Source organism: Phlebotomus papatasi, chromosome 3 (genome assembly GCF_024763615.1).
Source record: "Phlebotomus papatasi isolate M1 chromosome 3, Ppap_2.1, whole genome shotgun sequence".
Classification (NCBI taxonomy): Eukaryota; Metazoa; Arthropoda; class Insecta; order Diptera; family Psychodidae; genus Phlebotomus; species Phlebotomus papatasi.
This window is the reverse complement of record NC_077224.1, coordinates 88,562,728-88,584,610: the sequence shown is the minus strand read 5'-3', so window position 1 is coordinate 88,584,610 and position 21,883 is coordinate 88,562,728. Positions and strand designations below refer to the sequence as shown.

Here is a 21,883-nt window from a genome sequence, read left to right as displayed (position 1 = left end):
AGTTTAATTCTTATTGTTGATTTTCATTCCGTAAAAAGTGTCTCGTCGTTAAAGGGTTAAAGCTCATACAGGACATAAATGAGTTATTTAAAGCAAAAAGAGTCTATCGTATATTCATATTTCTCCATTAAAATAGCTTTGAGCGGTTAAAATATAATTTTTAAATAAAAATAATTATTTATTAGTGGCTGTGGAGAATTACCTGTGGTAAACAATAATAAAACGTACCTGGAAATATATATTCCTTTACTAAATGTCTTTAACAGTGATCCGGAACGTAGGCGGCTGGATTTTCCAGAAGACGTTTCCTCGATGACCGCCAAATGCCCTTCTTCAAATGCACCACAGCAGAAAAACACAATTATCACCTTCACCAATTATTTATTTACACCAACTTCTCCACTATTAGACTGAACACAGTTTAACTCTACGTCACTGTCGTTTTTCTGTATTTTTAATTTACTATTTTAATTATAATTCACAAATAAACTAATAACTTTTCTCTCCTCACGTCTCTTTGTCAAATCAAGTCTTACGTAACGCCCTGACAAGTTCCCGCTCTTCCCCTACTTTCTTTCCAGTTGATCTCATTCACCACTTTTTCCTCTTTCTCTCTCCCTCCATGCATATTCAAAATCCAACCGTCTTTTGTCTCTTAAGATAAGAGGTCTTATAGAATGGAAATTCTATACAGTGGCATAATCTCAAGACTAGAATACAAAATATACAATTCTGAAGGGGGGCTTCAATTTTTTGAGAGTGACTCAAAAAAAAATGCAAGAATGTTCAGAGTGCATAGCTGTCAAACCGCTGGTGACAGCGGTTTCATATTATGCATAATTGTAGATCATTTTATTGACAAACCTACAAAAGCATTTTCCATAATATTTTGTAAAAGTTTTTTAAACCGTAATGGAACACAAACGTGACAATGTAATGTCGCTACACTGAGAAAAAATGGGGGTGCGATTAACTTTTTTTCCTCATAATTTTAACACTTTTCATGTGTAAAAATATATCAACATTTTTTAATGTTAATTTTACACCTTTCTAAGTGTAAAATTAACATGGAAAAGGGTAACTTTAACCCCTAATACACCTAAAAAGGGTAATATTTACGCCGATTTCGGATCAATACTGCAGGGTAAAATTAACATTTCTGAAATGTTATTTTAACTTTTTCCGATTTCTCTCAGTGTATATTTTGCAGGAAATGCGGAAGTAGCTATCCGTAGGGCTCTTCAAAACATGAATGTAATTAAACTTTTCGTTTTTCCAAACATTACTTGGTACTGGGATGATAGTGGCATTTTAAAATGCTTTGATGGAGGTGTAGAAAAAATTGCTTCATCACTAGTCATCGTCCTTAAAGTGAATCAGCAAATTGAATGAAATCTACGTCACATCTGCAGATAAACAATCTGTGAGACGTATCGCAAATAACCTTGAAATAAATATTGTTAAAGGACCTCTATATGAAGCCTTAAAAATCCTCAAAAGGACAAGATTTCATCGATCCTCAAACAAAACATCGCTTGCACGTTCATGGTCAGTTCCATTTTTTTTTTCAAAAAAAGAAAAATTATCAATTGATCAATTGATGTGTAAACAAAATGATTGTGTCTATCTGAAGGAAAGATCATAAGATAATTTAGACGCTTTGTTTATGCTTGTTTTTTCAATTGAAATAATTTAATTTTTATATGAAATCTGTCCAAAATATTGCTCTGTTCTCCTATTCTGGCTGATTTTAATATTACAGTTGACTCTCTCTCAATCGGGTATAAGGGGCGATATGTCATCCGGTTTATCGATAGATTTGGGCGTCAAAGCCTTTGTAAATTCCACAAAAAGCGCTCAATTATAAAGAATCATGACAAAGAGGAACTACCGCGAATTTGAGCAAATTTGCTTCATAATTAAACGTGAAAATTGCCAACAAAATTTTTCGGCCAATTGAAAAAGAGCTGATTGAGCGAGAGTCTACTATATTATTAAAGGTTTCATTGATTTATAAATTAAAAACAGATTATACAGGTGTCAGACCTAAGGCTTATCCATATAGCTTAAACGTTTAGACTTTATACATTTCCCTATTAAAATAGTGTTTTTTTGCTCTGAGCTCCTCTTTTGAGAGCCTACATATTTAGAAAAATGTTCCTTTAGTATGATGTATTACAAGTAATTGTTCTATTAGATTTTGAAAAAATGCCGCAATTATCTATTGTTTAAGAATTTAAGATCTTTCGGAAACCAATCTAATCTAAGCTTCAAACCTAAAACCTTAGCCGTGTGGCTTAACTTCTCTAATTTCTTATCATGCAAGATATTTGAAAAAAATCTGACTTAAGATTAGATGATTAGGCCAAATTCGCTTTACTCCAAAGACCGCTTTAAACTAAAATTTACATAAAACGTTCATGAGTCCTGACTTATTTTAAACAATTTTAATTACGTTTTGATTTTGAAGTGATACTTTTATGCTTTATGAACTTATTGAAATATTACCTGACGAAAGTTATGAAATTGTGTGGGAAAATTTCATGAATTTAATTTTCATGAAATTTTGAAACCCTAAAATTGTAAAATTCATATTTTTCCCACAAGGCAGCGCCCTAAGCTAGAAGAGAGAAATGAACTTATGAGAAATTCCCGCCTTCCTGAACGGTCAGAGCCTCGTTATCGCGGCAGATCTCTTCAGTCCATTCGAATCTCTCACAGTGAATGTGAGGATCGGATCAATGTTTGAGGTGCAACAAGTGAAGATCTTCTAAATTTTCCTTGAAAAAAAACAACATAGTCCCAAGAGAGTGTGTGTTGTAAATTAGACAAGTAGGTGTCATTAATTTCTTTTACATAACTCTCAGAGCGATGACCCAATTTGGATGTCGATAAGAAATCACTAAAATTTCCTGGCCAGAAAAAAAACCAAATGCACAATTAACCTGCGCAAAGTCAAGAAAAACTTATGGAACTATTTTTCCCAATATTTCGAAAGAACCATTCAAGGGTATAAGAAGTGTTGAGTGCTTTGCAAATCAGTGAAATTTTTTTCTGTTTGCAGTTTCGTAGAAAAGTTTTCAAAAGGTGAATATTTCGTTTGTAATTTTGTGAGTTGGAAGAAGAGGAGAAAAAAACACTTGCCACACAAATTCCTTTCGAAAATGTGATGGTTTTTCGCCGCGTATATTCTTTTCCAAATGCCAAGACTATTTTATTTATATCTCATTTCAAAAACAAACACACAAAACTACGATAGTCGTATTAGTACAACTGAGAGAAGCATAATACATTTTGTGAATGAAAGAAAAATATCAGTGGAAGAATTAAAAAAAAAATATTGAGTAATAGCTTCTTGAGATGAATCGTGCTCAATTTGAATTCAATTGAAATTTTGTCACCGTGACCTATCCAAGAGCGTTTCCCATGGTAGAGATTTTTATTGTTAGAGTAGGGGATCCAAATCACAACTTGTTGTTAATTCACAACTTGAGAAATCAACTTCGGATTCTTGGTGCAATTATTTAGTGTGTGATTGTGTGTGCTTCCCGAGCGGACAAACTACCTATTTCCGAGCTAATCAATTATCCCAACAGAACTTACAGAATCGTGCCTAAAATACTGACACAGGTTTAAAAAAAAATCAAACACCTGCAACAGGTGATTTCAGTGGTTTCCCCGGTTTCCCAGAAATTTACTATCTGCTTTACTCCTTTTGGTATTGTGTTTAAAATTCCTAGTATCAGGAAAAGTGTTTGCAAAAAAACCTGACTTAACAGTTCAATACCATAGTATTCTATGTATACAGCAGTTGTAAAGCATCATGCTGAGAAATAGTGCACACAAAAAAGAAGAAATGATTCTAAGAAATGCTTCTCTACAATTTAACTACAAACACGCAAATTACAAAATTAATTGTCACGATGACAAAGTGATTTTAGTGATTATGCAGAAAAAAATTAACAAACATCAGGAAAAAAATTGTTAATTAAAACGGTTCTGAAAATTCGATAAACAAAAACAAATTAATATGAAAACTTGCAATTTTTCTACAATTTGCATTATCAGAATGAGTGATAGTTTTGCAGATTGTAAATTGTCTTTCATCTGATTGATTAATACACTGAGAAAAAACACGAGAGTGCGATTAACTTTTTTTCCTCATAACTAAGACTTTTCATATGTAAAAATATAATAACATTTTTTATGTTAATTTTACACCTTTTTAAGGGTAAAATTAACATGAAAAGTGTAACTTTAACCCCTAATACACTTAAAAAGCATAATATTTACACAGATTTCGGATCAATACTCCAAGGTAAAATAAACATTTCCGGAATGTTATTTTAACTTTTTCGGATTTCTCTCAGTGATATAATGATTTATACTTAGAAGGATTAAAAATAAAACTTCCGACCTTCGTGTCATGCAATTTTCCCTCTCAAAATCCCAAAAGCGGAGAAAACCCATCACTATTTTAAGATTTAATCAAGGGGGTCATCGGAAACCAAAAGTATATACCTCCTTCTGTTTGACCTCTAACCTTGAAAGCTGGGTGAATGAAGAAGTGGATTGCAATATTCCTGTCTCTTTGAGTTTGAGCAATAAAATAATACCAATAAACTACTTAAGGGGTTACGTGGGTCAATAAGACTAAAATTTCAGCATAATAAAAGAAAATTTATATTCAAATTCCTAGAGGCATATAAAAGTACCATATTTAAACAATATTTTCTGAAAATTTTCATTTTAAAAATTTAAAAATTTAGCTATTAGGGGAAAGTGGTCTGCCTGAATACGGCAGCCTCTGTACATTTATTTTTTTCTCTTATTTCCCAAAGCAAAATTCTATTTCGTTAATCGAAGTTAATAGAAAATAGTTAGTTGTATTGCCTATAGTTTAGATTTAGAGAATAGTGTTTTTATTTTGTAAAATAAGAGAAAAATTGAAAGATTCAAAGGCTGTCGCATTCAAAGGCAGGTCACTTTCCCCTAGTGCCTGATTTTTGGAATTTTTTTTTCTTTGAGAAAAACATATTTTTCGGTGGACAGCTTTCTCGGAATTGGTTCATGTGAAATCCAAAAAATAAATATTTCCTGTTAGCCAATAAGTTGAACTAGTCCTTGAACGAAGGATTTTATGTTTACTTGATCACAAGTTATTCTACAAGACGACACGTGGTGCACGACACGTCAAAAATTGTATTTTTTTGTATGAAATCCTCCCAAAGATTCACATTTTATTTATTTTTTTTAAATCCTTTGTTCAAGGACTAATTTAACTCATCAGCTAACAGGAAGTATTTGGTTTCTTGATTTCAGATGAACCAATTCCGAGAAACATTTTCCACAGAAAAGTATATTCTTTCAAAAAGGTCTCCGAAAATCAAATCCCAGAGGCTGAATTTTTAAAATTTTTAAATGAAAATTTCAGAAAATATAGTTTAAATGTCCTTTTATATGTCTAAGAGCAGGAATTAATTTTTTTATTATTCTAAAAAAAAATAGAGGGAAATATAATAGAGATATATTTATATATAATATATATATATGTGGAGAATTACCTGTGGTAAACAATAAACTCTCTGTGATAGGATTCTGTGATATTTAATACCCTCTTCTTCCTGCCCAGTTTACCTATAAATATATTGTGGTGTATATATATATATATATATATATATATATATATATATATATATTATATAATAAAAAATAGAGAAAAATAAATACGATACGATATGCTGTTTTTTTTAATCTATTTTGACCCACGTAACCCCTTAAAAAGCAATAATTAATTAAAAATATGATTAAGGCACTCTTTTGAGTTAAAGTAATGATATTTTCAGAATAAAGGTTTAATCTAATTTGTGGAAGTTTAACATGAAATGAAAATCAACTACATGAAGGAGTAATTCCCTAGAGCTAGACAGACTTACGACTTAAACCAAAAAACGGCTTAACGTAATTATAATCAAAATAGTGATTTAACTAGATTCCCATTAGTTTCCTACTAACTAAACCATTTCTTGGCTTAAGCCAAGTAACTAATTAGTCACAAACTGATGGAAATGTAATCTTTTTATTATTTTGGTTATAATTACATTAAGCCGTCTCTCGCTTAAGTCGAAAGTGTGTCTAGAGCATAAGGATTTGTACCATCGTACCATCTAAAGTAATAACTGTGCAAAAAATTTTATTAATAAAATAAATGTCCAGAAATCAATTCACTTTGAACTTCTTCAGGTCAGAAATTAAGTTAATCACGTGCGGTCTTTAAATAAATCATATAAATTTATAACAAATGATATATAGTCATTCGAGGAGAGATGGAACACCTTTTTTATATTCAATATTGAGGATACGTTTTGAATGCGAGGCAAAGACAAATCTCACTGGTTTATCATTTGAAGACTCTAAATTTAAGATATCAATATTAGAAAAGCCTATATGAAAATAGTCATTTCGAAAAATTAGATTTAAAAAAAAGTTGCATTTTGAGGCACTCAAAAAATGTGCGGGTGAGATGGAACACCCCTAATTTTAGCAAAATATTTATGGTTTATTTTATTAATTTAGAATAAGAGGGAAGTGATTTTAGACATGAACACTATTTCATTGAATTTATTGGAGTTTATTTTATTTTTTCAGTATAAATGATTTATTTTGTGGAATAAGTATATGGCTCATATACTTCGATTGCAATTTCGCTGAGTGTATCAAGTCAGTCTTACCAGAAATTTAGGGAAAATAATTTCTAAGATTTACTTGAAAAAATTTTGAAGAACATTGACCAAAATTCACACCGGAAGTGTTGCCAAAACTATTAAGTTCCATCTCTCCTCAACCCCCAAATACACGTATTCTTATGGCGAAATAAAAATTTTTTGGCCATTTTTCACACATCCAAAAAATTCAATTTCAATTTTCTCGTACAATTTTAAAAGTAAAAAGCTGTAACTTGGGGGTTTTCATTAGAATGTTGAAGGGCACAAATAGACCAAATGAGGTAGAGATCGTGCGTAGGGTGTAGGCAGGAGGCGCAGTGGTCCATCTCTCCCACTGTTCCAACTCTCCTCGAATGACTATATATAATATTTATTTTAGAGATTTAAGCATTCTTGTTCAATAAATTAGTAGGTGATATTTTTTAACAATGTAACCTATTTGGATTAGATTAGATTAACCTATTCTATGGATTTAGAAGAAGTAAAAAAAAATTCATCAGTCCAAAAATAAGCGTTTAAGTAGCACTCTATAGAAAACGATCCAGTTAACCCACCTTACTATAATTCGTAGAAATTGATTATCCTAAAGAAATTAATGAAAGTTAAGCATGAGTTAGACTGTCGCATCAGCCTCTACATTGCAAAATCCTTAAATTGAATCATTTCGAAGTACGTTCGAAGTACGTTTCATTTGTACGTTCAAGTTTCTTTTATTGCGCCGTTAAATGAACCACACTTCTAAGATTGTTGCTATTTTTGTTTAGAAACAAATAAAAAAAAACCACTAAAGTTGAGATTGTAAAAAATATCAGATAAAAAAGAACACCGAATAAGAAAAATAACTCTGAATTCATCATTTTTTTATTCTCGGAAATTAATCTAGATGAAGTCTTTCAAGTTTCGCACACAATCTGGCTTCGTACACTCCATATTTTTCCCATATTCCTTTAATGAAACTGACTTAATTTTAGCAAGAAAAATGTAAAGTGTTCGAAGGCAGAGTTGCGTGAAGCTTGATAGCCTTCCCTTGTTAATTAATTTATTTATTTTTAATTCCCTGAACAGAATGTCTCGATTTCTGGCTGTGCTTGCTGTTGTGATGTCCCTCCATCTATCTCATAGCTTCCGGATATTAGGACTGTTCCCTCACGCTGGTGAGAGTCACTATCAAATATTCCAGCCCATCATGAAAGCCCTCGCAGAAGCAGGTCACGAGGTCACAGTACTCAGTCACTTCCCTGAGCGCAGCAACATTACCGGACTCCGTGTCCTGGTCATCGATGAGCACAAAAGCCTGATGAATGCAATGGATTTGGCGGTAAACTATCTCTGGCATACTTTGAGCCACTATTTCTTCATTCTCGAAGATGAATGATTGCCATTGCGCAATTTTTCTCCAATAATGGGTGCATTGGCCGGTTAATGAACTTTTTCTCCTCTTTCTTCTTCCCAGCTCTTCGAAAATCGTCGACCGTACAATCACTTTCTCGAATTCTTCATGCTGTACGAATGGGGAGTTGGGAGTTGCCAGAAAACCCTCAATTCTACTGCCCTGAAGAATATTCTGGCATCTGGGGAGACTTTTGACCTGGTTATCACGGAATTCTTCAATACAGATTGCATGCTGGCAATTGCTCATAAGCTAAATGTTCCCTTTATCGGCCTCAGCAGCTGTACACTGATGCCCTGGCATCTCGATCGTGTCGGAATGCCCAATTTTCCCTCCTACATCCCGGCCCTATTTATGGGCTACAGCGAGGATATGTCCTTCGCTGAGCGTCTGGGCAATTGGATCACTCTGCAATCCTTCAAACTTGCCTATCGCTTCTTCAACAATCGCGCCGCGAATTCCCTTATAGAAGAATACCTCGGACCTGGGATTCCGGACGTTGGAGAACTAGCCAAACGTACCAGTCTCATCATGGTGAACACTCACCATTCCCTGAGCGGAACTAAACCCCTACCGCCATCCGTGGTGGAAATTGGAGGAGTTTATCTGTTCAGTTCCCACAAAAACACTCTCGACTCCAAGCTAGATGCCGAACTGAAAAACTTCCTGGACAGTGCAGACAATGGGGTCATTTATATCAGTTGGGGATCGATGATCAAAGCTGACACTCTCCCAGCTGCCAAGAGAGACGGAATTCTGCAGGCTCTGGCCATGCAGCCACAGAAGGTTCTCTGGAAGTGGGAGAATGACACCATTCCCAATAAACCTGACAATGTATTCATCCGGAAATGGATGCCACAGCGAGATGTTCTCTGTCATCCCAAGGTTCGGGTCTTTATGGCTCATGGAGGACTCTTGGGATCTTCAGAGGCAGCATATTGCGGAGTCCCAGTGATTGCTACTCCAATGTATGGGGATCAGTTCTTCAATGCAGCTTCCCTGAAACACCGAGGAATGGGAGTTGTGCTCCCTTACGAAGAAATCTCCAAAGAAACCGTCCACAGAGCTCTCCAAACAACCTTAGATCCCAGGTAAATTCACCAAGGAAACTTCAAATTTCTTCCGGTGTTCGTCAGAGGATTGCCTTCTTCTCAAATCAAAGACTAAAAGTTTTTCTCCAAAGCTTTTAACCCTCGGTATGGGTCTTCCTCAGTGCACAGTGGGGCCGCTCCATACAAAATGGGGCCAAAACCCTAACTCTGAGGCAAGAAGGTCATATATAGGTAATTTGGGGTCTCTGAATTCATTTTTGGGCATGAAAATTAAAAAAAATTATAGGGGAAAGGGTGGTAACACGTACATAGGGCGCTTGAGCACCAACAAATCATATTTAATAGGGCAAATGGTTAGAGATAGCGACTTGGGACCTAAGAAGGACCCCCCCCCCCATAAGTCGACCCAAGGATCGATAACATGCCCATAATTTTCCCCCCACCGCTCCCCTACCCCTCCAAAAACATGTTTTTGAGATTACTCGAAAACGCTTCGAGCGATTTTGTTAATTTTTGTATATGTTCTAGATATTACCTGGCCGGACATTCGCCTATGCACGAAAATACCGTTGAACTATTTCTAAAACCGGGTTTTCAAGGTCAAATACTAAAAAGGCTCTAGAGAGCGCATTTATAAACCGAATAGTGTCATGTTTGGGCTCGTTGAAAAGGTCTTGGAATTTCCGACAAAACTGAATCGATTCCAATCGGTTATGCACCGGTAAAAAACCGATTTATAACCGATAGTTTTTATCCGAAAATTCATTGTTTTACTCTTAAGCCATTTTGGGAACCTTTATGCCGAGATAAATCAGACAATAATCAAGAAAATTAATTCTAAAAAATAAAGCCAAGTCCGCGCTAAGAATTTTACTTTTTTTTAATTTTTAGTTTTAAAAGTTACATTACTTGATGTAACAGGACTAACTATGCATATTAATTATGCAGGATAATAAAACTTAATTTAGTTCAAGTTTTTTATGTAAAAGTACAAAATTTAAACTATATTTTTGAAATTTCCATTATACACGTAAAGTAAGTTTTCCTTTGAACAAAAAAAAACTAACTGTATGTTGGGCAAAATTTCTCATAATTCAGCTGACATTAAAAAATAAAAAAATATTTCCTATTAGGTAATGAATTAAATTCGTGCTTTAACGAAAGGTTTTTGGGAAACCAAAATTCAAAATTCTGGGAGTGAACAAAAATTACTATTTTCCGCGTATAATATCAAATTTTGTCTTGTAAAATAAATTGTGATCAGGGGAACAAAAAAAATTCTTTCATGTAAAAGTTCAACTGCCAACAGGAAATATTTGTTTTTTTGTACTTCAGATGAATATATTCGACCGTAAAGTAAATGTTACTTTTCAAAAAAGACTTTGAAAACTAGGCCTCAACGCCTGGATTTTTATTAGTAATGAAAATTTCGTAAATGTAGTCTAAATGTTGTACCTTTTTTTTTGCTTAAGGTGGTACCCTAATTTTGGGGGCTAAAAGTGAATAGCTTTTCGCGATGGTTTTGGAAGACACAAAAACGACCAAGCTTCATGAAATTTTTGGATGTTTATAGTTTGCACGTATTAAACGATCAAAAAAAAAAGTATAAAAATGAGGATTATTGAACAGTCTAACAGTCAAAGTAATCCCGAATAAAAGACTAAATGCTTAAGATTGCGTTTAAAACACGCACAGCTCAATAATAAATGGCGAGGTTTCTTCTTACAACCTGCAGCGTTTTCTGGTTCAGCTGTTTGTGTTTTCAGCTCGATCTTAACAGTTTTATGATTACTTGTACGTGTTTTCTGCACAATTTTAGCCATTCTATTATTATTAGGCTGCGTGCGTTTTCAATATAATCTTAACCATTTTATTATTAAAAGCTGTGTGTGTCTTCAGCATAATCTTAATCATTTTATTATTGGAAACCGTACGGATTTTCAGCACAATTTTATCCGTTTTATGATTGAGCTATACGTCTCTTAACTCCTCGAACTCCAAGAGAGAGTTTTCACAATCGATTCTTTTTCAAATTTTCACCATCTTAGCTGCCAAACGGTAAGAGGTATTGATTTCCGGTAATAATATATGGGAATTTTTGCTATTACTTTTTCTTAATATAATTTTATTCTTTGTTTGCTGCTTCCTCTTCAGATGGTTTTGTTCCAACTGTGGTCCTCAGTCTTTTTCTCCTTTTATTCCTCTGTGAACGGAATCTTATCAGAGTCCATAGGGTTGAAAGCTTTGGTGAAAAACTTTTAGTCTTTGATTTGAGAAGAAGGCAATCCTCTGACGAACACCGGAAGAAACTGAAGAGAATATACAACTGCGTCAGATACAGTATTCGAAGGAAACTTCAAAGCAGATTATCTTGAACACCTTCAATCTTTTCTCCACAGTTACCTAGCCAATGCCAAGAGAGTCTCATACTCCTACAGAAATCGCCCCAGGAACCCCCTGGAGACGGCTGTCTGGTGGGCTGAACATGTGATAAAGACAGGAGGAGCTCCTCTAGCCAGATCTCACAGTATCGATCTTCCCTGGTACATCTATCACTCCCTAGACGTAATCGCCACCCTCCTTCTGGGCCTCCTGATCTTCCTCAGTGGTTGGATTTGGTTCATCCGACGTCTCCTCTTCGGATTCACCAGCAAAACCCAAGTCCCCACCCAGAAAATCAAACAAAACTGAACCACCACAAATTGCAAGTTTATTTTGTACAAAAAAATAATAACCTCGATGCATTTTGTGAATCATCCTATCCCTGCGCTTGAGTAGATAAAAATTACTTACCATTCATACCGAAATAAAAAAGAAATTTTAGTAGATAAAATCAACAAATTCCCAGATTAAAGTTTTGACTTCATCTGGCCCAACTTCTGCAGACCAATCTTCTGAAGTTCCACCAGTTTCATGGCCAGGCCCATATTGCCCTGAATCTTCAGTTTTCCCGTCATAAAAGCCTTCTGCGGATTCAGGTTTCCGGAAAGAAGATCAGTGACATCATTGTCATTGATAATGATGGTAACATCGCATTTTTCTGCAAGAAATCAAACAATCAAAAAACTATTCTTCAACTCCGTAATTTCCTATTTAAAAAAAGCTCCGCCTACAGACACATTAGGCCACGCCCCCTTCAGAAGTTCAATGTAGAAAGTTTCAAAGGTTTTTTTTTCAGAGACATTCAATAACGCCATCAAAATACAAAAAAAAAAATTATTAAATTAATCGTGATTAAACATCAATTAATCCTCATAATAAATAATAAAGAAAACAGACCACGCCCCCTGTGATCGTTAGTACATTAAAAAGAAACCAATGCGAAAAACCTATAAAAAAACAAATTGGACCTTTTCTTGATGAAAATTATCAGAAAGTTTGTTGAAACTGGGATAAAACTTGCTTCAAAGAGAATTTCAGATGTATTTTTGGAAGATTTTTTCAATTTTAAACCGATTTTGATTACCTTAAGCTCGTTAGAGGGCTTTAAAAATATCCCAAGAGACCTAGAAAAAACAAATCGGACCTTTTCTTGAAGAAAATGATCAGAAAATTGGTTGAAACTGGTATAAAACTTGCTTCAAAGAGAATTTCAGATGCATTTTTGAAAGATTTTCCCGATCTTAGACCGATTTTGATGATCTTGAGCTAGCTTGAAAGCCTTTAAAATATTCTAGGAGAACTATAAAAAATAAATTAGACCTTTTCTTGAAAAAAAATGAGCGGAAAATTAGTTGAAATTGGTATAAAGGTAAATTGATTGAAATTTGATAGAAATCGTTTGAAATTATTTTCTTTCATGCATTTTATACTTCAAATTTAAAAAAAAAGGGGAGGGGATTATTCTCCAAAGGCTTTAAGTAACGGCAAAGCTTATCTGAGATCGTATCGTAGTATCAAGGAATTGTTTTTTCTTGATCAAAACTTCTTCTAAAAATGGCAGTAGATCAAAGTCAGAAGCCTTGAGGTAGAAGCAATGAATACTTGTAGTTTGTAGTGGGCGTGGCATTTGAGAGGGCGGGGCATCGTCGACTTGGTCATTTCAATTAAGATTTCTAATATGAATTCAGGTTCTCGTCATAAAGTTTTCAAAATCAAAATAAAAATATTCAAAAACTCTTAACCCATTCCTTACCATGGTATTATACATCATACGCAAATTGAGTGATTTTAGATGATTTATTCCAGGGCAATTGATATTCGAGTTTCTGTCGGGAATGGATTTTTAGTTACTTTAGTCCTTCAATTACTTGGAAAAAATAGCCCGACAGAGATGGGAATACATTTTGTTGTTCTTTTCTCGCTTCACGTGAAGTCATGCAAAAATTTTGCTCAAAATGGCGGACGGAAAATGCGACATCTCGTCGAATTTGTTAAAATTGACCTTCATCTTTTTTCCTGATTTGAATTCTGGTTGCCAATGTGTTTTCTTGGATAGTTATTCTATCTAAATCAATAGAGTTTGTAATGAATTAATGAACAGAATTTAAATTCAGTGACCGTTAAGACGTGTGTTTGAGGGCGGCACCCCGCGCCCCCATAATAGATAAAAAAAAATTTCTTTTCGAAAAAAAGTCATCTATTAACCTGTAGGAAACTAATCCCAAAATATGAACATTCTATCTCAAGTATTTCTGGTACATTGACTGAATGGGTTAATTAATCACATCTTCTGAATGGGCGGGACTTAAAACTATTTTTGGGAGGAGCTTAATAAATTCAGTAATATATCAGGAAAGGATTAGTATAAAAGCACTTACGACTTCCATTGTAGATCACAGTTCCTTTTCCCTGCTTTGCATCAATAATCCAATATCCTTCCTGACCATTTGGTCCTCCAGTCACCTTAAAGCCATAAACTCCACGGAATTTCTCCACCAGATTCTCCTCATCCTCCTCCATGGCCTGACTCAGGAATTCCATGTACGGAGACACCTTGAAGCCATCGGGATTTCCCTTAATTCTCCCACCGGATCCTGTGTTCCCGGAGGAGCCTTGCTGACCTGTTTGGAAACCCTTCCTGTAGAGGGATACCACAACAGCTCCTCCGAGTCCCAGATTGTGCTGCAATGCAAGTCTGACATCCTTAACTTGACGCTTTCCTGCTTCTCCTCGCAATTGCCAGCACAATTCTGAGCATTGAGCTAAACCTGTAGCTCCCAGAGGATGTCCTTTGGAGATCAATCCTCCACTGGGATTGATTACGTACTTTCCACCGTAGGTATTATCTCCTCTGTCAATCAATTCTCCAGCTTTTCCTGGTGGACAGAGTCCAAGGGCTTCGTAGGTGATTAACTCATTGGCTGAGAAGCAATCATGCAGCTCAACAACTTGCACATCTGTCGGCTTGAATCCTGATTTGTCAAAGAGTTTCTGGGCAGCAAAGCGTGTCATATCGTAACCAACAACTTTCATCATGCTCTTCTCTGTGTGCGTCGAGGGCAGATCTGTGGCCATTTCCATGCCAACAATCTCAATGGCATTAGCTTCTAGCCCATGACGCTTGACAAATTCCTCTGAGGCCAGGACACAGGCAGCAGCTCCATCGCTCGTTGGACAGCATTGGAGCTTCGTGAGGTACCCATGGACTGATGGGGATTTCATAATTTGCTCCAGGGTGTATTCATCTTGGAACTGAGAGTAGGGATTGTTGACGGAATGTTTGTGATTTTTGTAGGCAATTTTGGCAAAATGTTCAGGTTTTGTGCCAAATTTCTTCATATGCTCAAGTCCAGCATTCCCAAAGAATTGAGCTGTGATGGGAGATCCTGTGATATCATGCAGACCACCCATCACTTCAACCAATTTCTCACTGGGATTGGCTCTGTCAAAATATTTAGCACTCAGGGATCCCCTTTCCATCTTCTCAAATCCCAATGCCAGAGCACAATCAATCACCCCAGATTCAACAAGTTGCTTAGCCAGAAACAGTGCACTGGATCCCGTGGAACAATTATTATTGACATTGTAAATTGGGATTCCAGTCATGCCAATATCATACAGAGCTCTCTGGCCACTGCATGAATCCCCATAGACAAATCCCACAAAAGCCTGCTTAATAGCCGAATAATCCACTTTAGCATCAGCCAGAGCCTTCTGGACAGCCTCTTTGGCCATGTCCGGATAATCAAAGTTCTGCCGTTTTCCCGGCTTCTCGAACTAACAAACCCCAAGATATCAAAGTCAGTAAAAAAACGCACAAGTACAATAATAATCTATCTACAGAGATTATTTGTTTGTGTTCTGAGATAATTTAATCTCATGACGTGAACTTTAGTCGATGGAAAAAGTGCTTTTATAACAAGGCACTTCAGTCGCGAGGTGATAAAATTCCCTATCTTTCACTCCCTGTACACACTTTTTTTTTTAGCATGACTATTGCTATTCACGCTACAATAAAATTCCCACTCATTTGGTCAAATGTTCGGAAAAGTCTTTCAATATTCATGAAAATTGCAACATTGACAAAAAAAAATAAATTTTGCAATTCACACAAACACTACAATTTGTAAAGACTGACCTAATGTCTACTCAAGCAGAATTTATTGCAAAAAAAATTGTCGCGAAATCTGTTACTTTTTTATGATCAGCCTAAAATTTTAATTTTATGGCCTATTAGAGTAAGTGTGCCAAATGCCGGCCAGCTTGTAATTCCGACCACCTTTTTTGTTCCTCGAATTTCCATGATTTTTTAGTTTTTACATACTCTAGAGATTATACAATGCAAAAGAATAACAAAATTGTAGCTTTGACAAACAAGATGACGTGAAAAAGACATTGGAAGAATTCCTGAAGGGCAAGGAACTATGAGAATGAAGGTGGCCGAAATAGGGCACAAGAGCTATGTCTACATTTTTATACATTTTAAAATGTATTAAGAACGATTTTAAAGTAAATAAAGACGATAAACTGTCTACAAAGTTCTAAGCAACACTCCTAAAGTAGAAGGAATGAAAAAAATCAATTTCTATTAAAGATATTACATTTCAAACTTGAGACTTTGGCGCTTGCACACAACTATGCCGAAATTTGGCACACTTACCCTAATAGTTTTTCTTTCATGCTAAAAAAAACTTTAGATTTTTAAAGAAATGAAAATAAATTCAAGTGGATAAAAACCTAATTAATGAGTTCACTTCTGGAAAAAGCTTTCGCGCTCATGATAAACATCTCTAAAGAGGGATTTCTCGAGTTACTGAGCTTGAAAAAAAATTATGAAACGTACATCATTAGAGGAGGAAATTCATCAAATAGAAAAGTATTAAATCAGGGCCTCATCAACGGTAATAAAAAGTGAAGCTATTTTTCACTTTTCCTTGTAAAAATTTTGCAGCTATTGCACCGCGACTTAAACAAATTTGCTCGTAGTTCTTGTATTATTTAGGCGAGCATTATGACATACGTATTTTTAGATAGCTTTTAATGCACGATTTCAAAATATATCACACTGATAAGTCAATTCTTTTTAGGAAAAAACTTGCCAACAGTCTTCAGTGCCTCTATGCAAAAACGTATGGAAAAATGAAATGTCGATAGGCCCCTGATTAAATTGCCTTTGATCTTGTGAGTGATTGCATTTGCAAAAAAAGGGTGGCAAAGCGTCCCAGGATTTGCAAAGTGCTCGAACTTGTAACTTAGATGCTATACCTCAAACCCCTCAAACCGATGGGTTGTCAACCGCTTTAAACTGATTCATAAATCACTCAAAACATCCCCAAAAATTGTTTTAAAAGTAATAGAATTGATTTTCGGGCGAAAATTACCGGTTTAGAACCGTTTCGAACCGATTTATAACACTGAATCACTTATAACAGTGCACAAGATACACCTTAGGATCAATATACTTGAATTTGGAATAAAATTTGAATTTGGAATAAAACCGGTAATGTACCGCTTCAGAAAAGATTGCAATCGGTTCAGTTTCATTTGAAATTCCAAGACCTTTCCTACGAGCCGAAACATGACCCATCCACTTGATACATGTGCTTCTAGAGCCTTTTTAACTTTTGACCTTGAAAGACCGTTATTAGGAATATTTCAATAGTATTTTCGTACATGGTCGAATTTCCGCCTGGATAATCTCTAAAATGGAAGGGGGCGATATGAAGCGTATGTTAACGACCCTTGGGCCGACTTATGGGGTTCCCCGAAGATCCCAAGTCGGTATCTCTAACCGTTTGACCTCTAGAACTGGCGACAGCCACAAAAAGGAGAATGATCAAAACTTTGGGCGCTGGTCCTGGAATTGCCACAAACGAGAGTAGGTGCATTTTCAAGATACTGATATAAGACTAAAAAAAAAATGCCGGAACCCAGAACGATGAGTGCTTGGAGTCTTTGTAAAAAGACCTTTATCCTTTCGATAAATCGCTGTTTTGACAACCAATTACGAAAAAACTGCTAAAGTGATCTTAATGAAATTCGGTATAGGGTTAGTGTATGATTTAAACTTTTTATTTATTCATACCACCCCCTTCCTCCAAATCCATTCTGGTTTCTATTTTTTATCAGAAAGGAGTTATGAGATGAAATGCTCTCATTTTGTATTAGGGCTACCAGAAAGGAGGGTGGAGGGAGGGGGTGATATGAATAAATAAAAAGTTTAAGTAATACACTGACCCTATACCAAATCTCATCAAGATCACTTTAGCAGTTCTTCCATAATTTCTTGTTAAAACAGCGATTTATCAGAAGGATAAAGGCCTTTTTACAAGGACTCCAAATGTTTATCTTCTGGGTCCCAACATTTTTTTTTAATTTTATATCAGTATCTTGAAAATGCACCTATACTCTCGTCTCTATAACTAATTCAGACCTAAGACTTAGCCATATGGCTTAACTGCTCTAATTTCTTATCAATTACGATTTTTAGCTCCAAAAATAACTTGCATCTTTTACGATGTTTTTTCGATAAAAAAATCACTTGGATGTATGCAATTTTTTTTAGGTTTTTAGGTTTTATTTTGCCGTATCACATGGTCTTTTTCGATCTTGAAAATTTACAGAATTATGACGTTTCTACCTACAGTATTACAGGCAGTTTCCTTTAAAAAAAGAAGCAATTTTTGATAAAAATTGTACCCAGTGTGTAGAGAACTTTAGAAATGACGAACTATCTCTTTACAAACAAAGAGATAATTCGCATCGTTTGGAAGTTTACTGTGTGCGAACCATGCTACATGCCCCTATAAGGGAACGGGTCCCGGGCAAAATCCCGAAAGCCAAAATCCCGAATGGGCCAAAATCCCGAAAGCCAAAATCTGGAAATTGCGGTATCTTCGAATATTTTAATTAATATTATCTTCTTTCTAAATATCTGAATATTTATTGGAATTTCAGAGTGGAAAGAGCTTCCCAAAAAATGTAAAAGAACTTATGTTTCCAAATAATAAATTAGATTCTGTCCACTGTGATTAGTGACTGATTCTGTAGATAAAGAGGTAAGTTCCTCAAGTTGATTAGTTTTTCTATTCAACGCTTCTAATATCGTCCACCTCTTCTTTTTTTTTAATACACAAATTCTAGGTTGTACAATGTCTAAAGAACAAGAGCGTCATGTCCACGAACGATCTACAATTGAGAAAAACTTGAAAGTGTTCAGATAAAGTATAAAGGAGCCATAAGATTAGGAAAATTCCAAAAGAGCACTCTTTAAATTTTCTTTTAAAATTTATTTTAGTTGAGACACAAACCAGAAAAGCTATTTTTATCTATGATAGGGGGAGGCTTTGAACTTTCGCATACAAAAATGATGTTCAAGTTCAGTGATTTTTTCTGACTACCATGCAAACTGTATGGATTCTCCAACTATGCCAAAAAAATGTCTTACTTATAAGGTTTATAATCCCACCAAACAAAATTCCAGGAAATCCTTAGATTTTCCTCCAGAGGAAAATGAAAATTTAATGGCGATTTATCCGATAGATGAATCAAGTTTCTATTATCGCACACGATTCACGCCATCATTGAACACCCCATTTTCACCGTAAATTTTGCACCGGACACTAAAAGTTGCACATCATTGTTTAAAGGGAACTCTAATCTACTTGATTAAACCATTTTTATATAGAATAAAACATTTTAATATCACTTTTTTGGAACTTTTCTGAGAGATGTTTTATTGACATTAAAAACCATTTTTTTGATTGGTTCTACGAGAATTTCACTCCCGAAACGGTTAAATCTGATGAATACTTTCTTAAAAAGTCCAAATATCACCAAATTTACACGAATCAATAAGTTTTTAAAGCTAAAAATTGACTAAAACTCTGCAAGCGAGAAGACCACACAAGATTCCACCATTCCTCCACGGAGCCGGATATGCACAAAAACGTTTGAATGCGCATTATTGAAGATTTCTATATCCCTACAGCTACAGGAATCAGGATTTAGCACAGAGATTGAGCTTCAGAGGGTGAACAGGGCAAAATTTTCACAAAACAGTCTCTCACAGACAATTTTTTTCTTTGACATTAAAAACAACACAAAAGTGAGGTTATGTCAAAGATTGTCAAAAAAAACAGTTGTAAACTGTATGAGCTTATTGCAGATGTGATTCTTTCATTGCACATTCAGTTTGTGCAAGCTTGAAAAATATTTTTATATCAAAGAAATGCAAAATTGCTTAATAATTACTCAACTGCAGCCTATTTGAGTCAAATTACTTCTTGTTTATCAACTTTACGATTTTTAAGTTTTCCTTTTTAGTGGTGGATCAAATCGGTAGATTACAATAGATGTGAATATGAGGGATCGTATCTAAAATGAAGTTTCCTGGAAAATATCTGAAAGAAGCAGTCTTCTATGTGCGATCGATGAATCTGAGTCAAGTTTGTGAATTTTGTTCCACCCACAAAAAGTGCCTGTTCAGCCTAAAAGATTTTTACATAAATCTGATTCCTAATAACCCTTCTACCCTTTGTGATAGTAGTTTTTCAGAAAAGTGATATTAATTCTGCACAATCGTATGAAATATTGCACAGCAAAATTACAGTTTTGGACCTGTTTTTATTTTTTGTTTCCTGAAACTAGGAAAAAAGGATTAGACTCTCAATTTTTTCAGGAAAGATGGGATTTAAGGTTAGCTATTACAATATATAGCCATATGTGAGATTCATAAAGGAATATGGGAGAAATATGAAGTGTCTGAAGGTAGCGTATGTGCGAACGATCAAAGCCTCCCCCTACATGCTACCTCAAATTGTTTTATTTTTCTTCGCATTTACAAAAAAAGCAACAAGAAAAACTTTAAGCAAATTAGCGTACAATAAAAACTTAACGACGCATTTTTATGCTTTTATTGGAACGTGTCTCTGCTGATCTTTTTTTCTTTTAATTTTAAGAGGTTTGAGCAGAAAGACGATCATAAACAAAAAAAGTCTGAAGGTCGCATAACTCTAAAACCGTTCTCTGCATAAGAATATCAAAACATTATCAGCAATCTCAAAAAATACAAGTCAAAATATTGCGACATTATTATTTCTTATCAGAGTAGCGATCAATAACTTCTGAGGAATTATAAAATGTATTTATGAATATACGAAAGCAGTTGAGGAGCTTGTGTTTGTTTTGCTGAAATTTATTTACATTTCTTAAAATTAAAAAAAAAACAACTCTCATTTTAGGAATTTTTCACCTTATCCATATACTTCATCCGAATTAAAAAATAAAACGTTTTTATTTTCATGTCTTTAAAAAACTCACTATTCCCATAATTATTTTATTGTGTAAATTAAGATAATATTGCAAAAAGAGTAATTGCACTCCCATGAACAGACCAAAGTTCACAACTGAAGAAAACTTGCGAAATTTCATGGAAAACATGAATCTCAATTGAAGTGCATATTGTTGCAACATCATCCATCGACTAAAGTTTACTCTGTGCGTGTCCCAGAATATTTCATTCATCAAAAAAATATTTTTAATTTTTTTTAGAAATCTTGAAAGAATAGAATGTCTGGGTCACGCAAGAATCACAAATTCTGCAAAGGAATCATCACTTAGCACCAGGAAAGAAATCTACTGACCTTTGTCATTCCGCATCCGATCACGTACACCTTTGTGGCACCCATTTCTGCAGCTTCTAATGATCAACAACACTCCAAGGAACTTCTTGGGAACAAACTGGCACTCTTTCTCACTTTCACTCTTGCGAAATATCTGCCCGAGAAGAAGGTTTTATCGGCGAACAAAAACACTGCTTCCAACTTGGATTTTGGAATGTCGGCTCTGTATCGCGCTAAATCCGCGAGGTAGCGCTCCTAGCATTGAATTCCATTCCAATCCCGCGCTTTTTGCCCATTCTGAACAATTTGAATTTCGACCATCTAACTAAATATCTGTTCGACACGATCCTTTGCACCCAAAATTCAACTGACAATCGAATTTGCATATTCCAAATTTGATGGGAAAGAAACTCAATTATCTTAAGATTATCTGGGCTTAGATTAACCAAAAATATTTTTAATTGAGGCCGAATGGGTTATGCATTAAGTAAGAAAATATTTAAATATAAATCAGTGAGAATTCAAATTTGGTTAGTACAAAAATAGGTTTAGTCTATAATGCTTCTGGCACACCATTTAAGCACGGTATAATTTCATGAAATCAAAATTCGCGTCCTGTTCATTCTCAAAAGATTTGCATGTCTATCCTAATCTTTTGGTCTTAAAATTAGATTGAACTAATTTGATTTAGTTGTGATGTTCAAAAGAAAA

General features: G+C 34.9%; 2 protein-coding genes across 3 annotated transcripts; one reads left to right on the top strand and one right to left on the bottom strand.

The window, feature by feature from the left end:
* Positions 1 to 2,662: 2,662 nt before the first annotated feature.
* Positions 2,663 to 12,008, top strand: LOC129806263 (UDP-glycosyltransferase UGT5-like). Of its 2 annotated transcripts, none has more exons than XM_055854730.1 (4): positions 2,663 to 2,832; positions 7,791 to 8,043; positions 8,179 to 9,206; positions 11,567 to 12,008. In XM_055854730.1, the coding sequence occupies exons 2-4, from the start codon at positions 7,792 to 7,794 to the stop codon at positions 11,856 to 11,858; spliced, it is 1,572 nt and encodes a 523-aa protein (XP_055710705.1). In that variant the 5' UTR covers positions 2,663 to 2,832; position 7,791; the 3' UTR covers positions 11,859 to 12,008. The 2 variants fall into 2 exon arrangements, with proteins under 2 accessions (XP_055710705.1, XP_055710704.1); XM_055854729.1 differs by having other exon boundaries at positions 2,689 to 3,087.
* On the bottom strand, positions 11,856 to 21,435 carry LOC129806262 (sterol carrier protein 2). Its single transcript, XM_055854728.1, has 3 exons — positions 21,194 to 21,435; positions 13,928 to 15,326; positions 11,856 to 12,207 (listed from the first exon to the last, which is right to left on the bottom strand). Exons 1-3 carry the CDS (start codon positions 21,236 to 21,238, stop codon positions 12,017 to 12,019), a joined length of 1,635 nt encoding a protein of 544 aa, XP_055710703.1. The 5' UTR covers positions 21,239 to 21,435; the 3' UTR covers positions 11,856 to 12,016.
* Between the last annotated feature and the right edge of the window lie 448 nt (positions 21,436 to 21,883).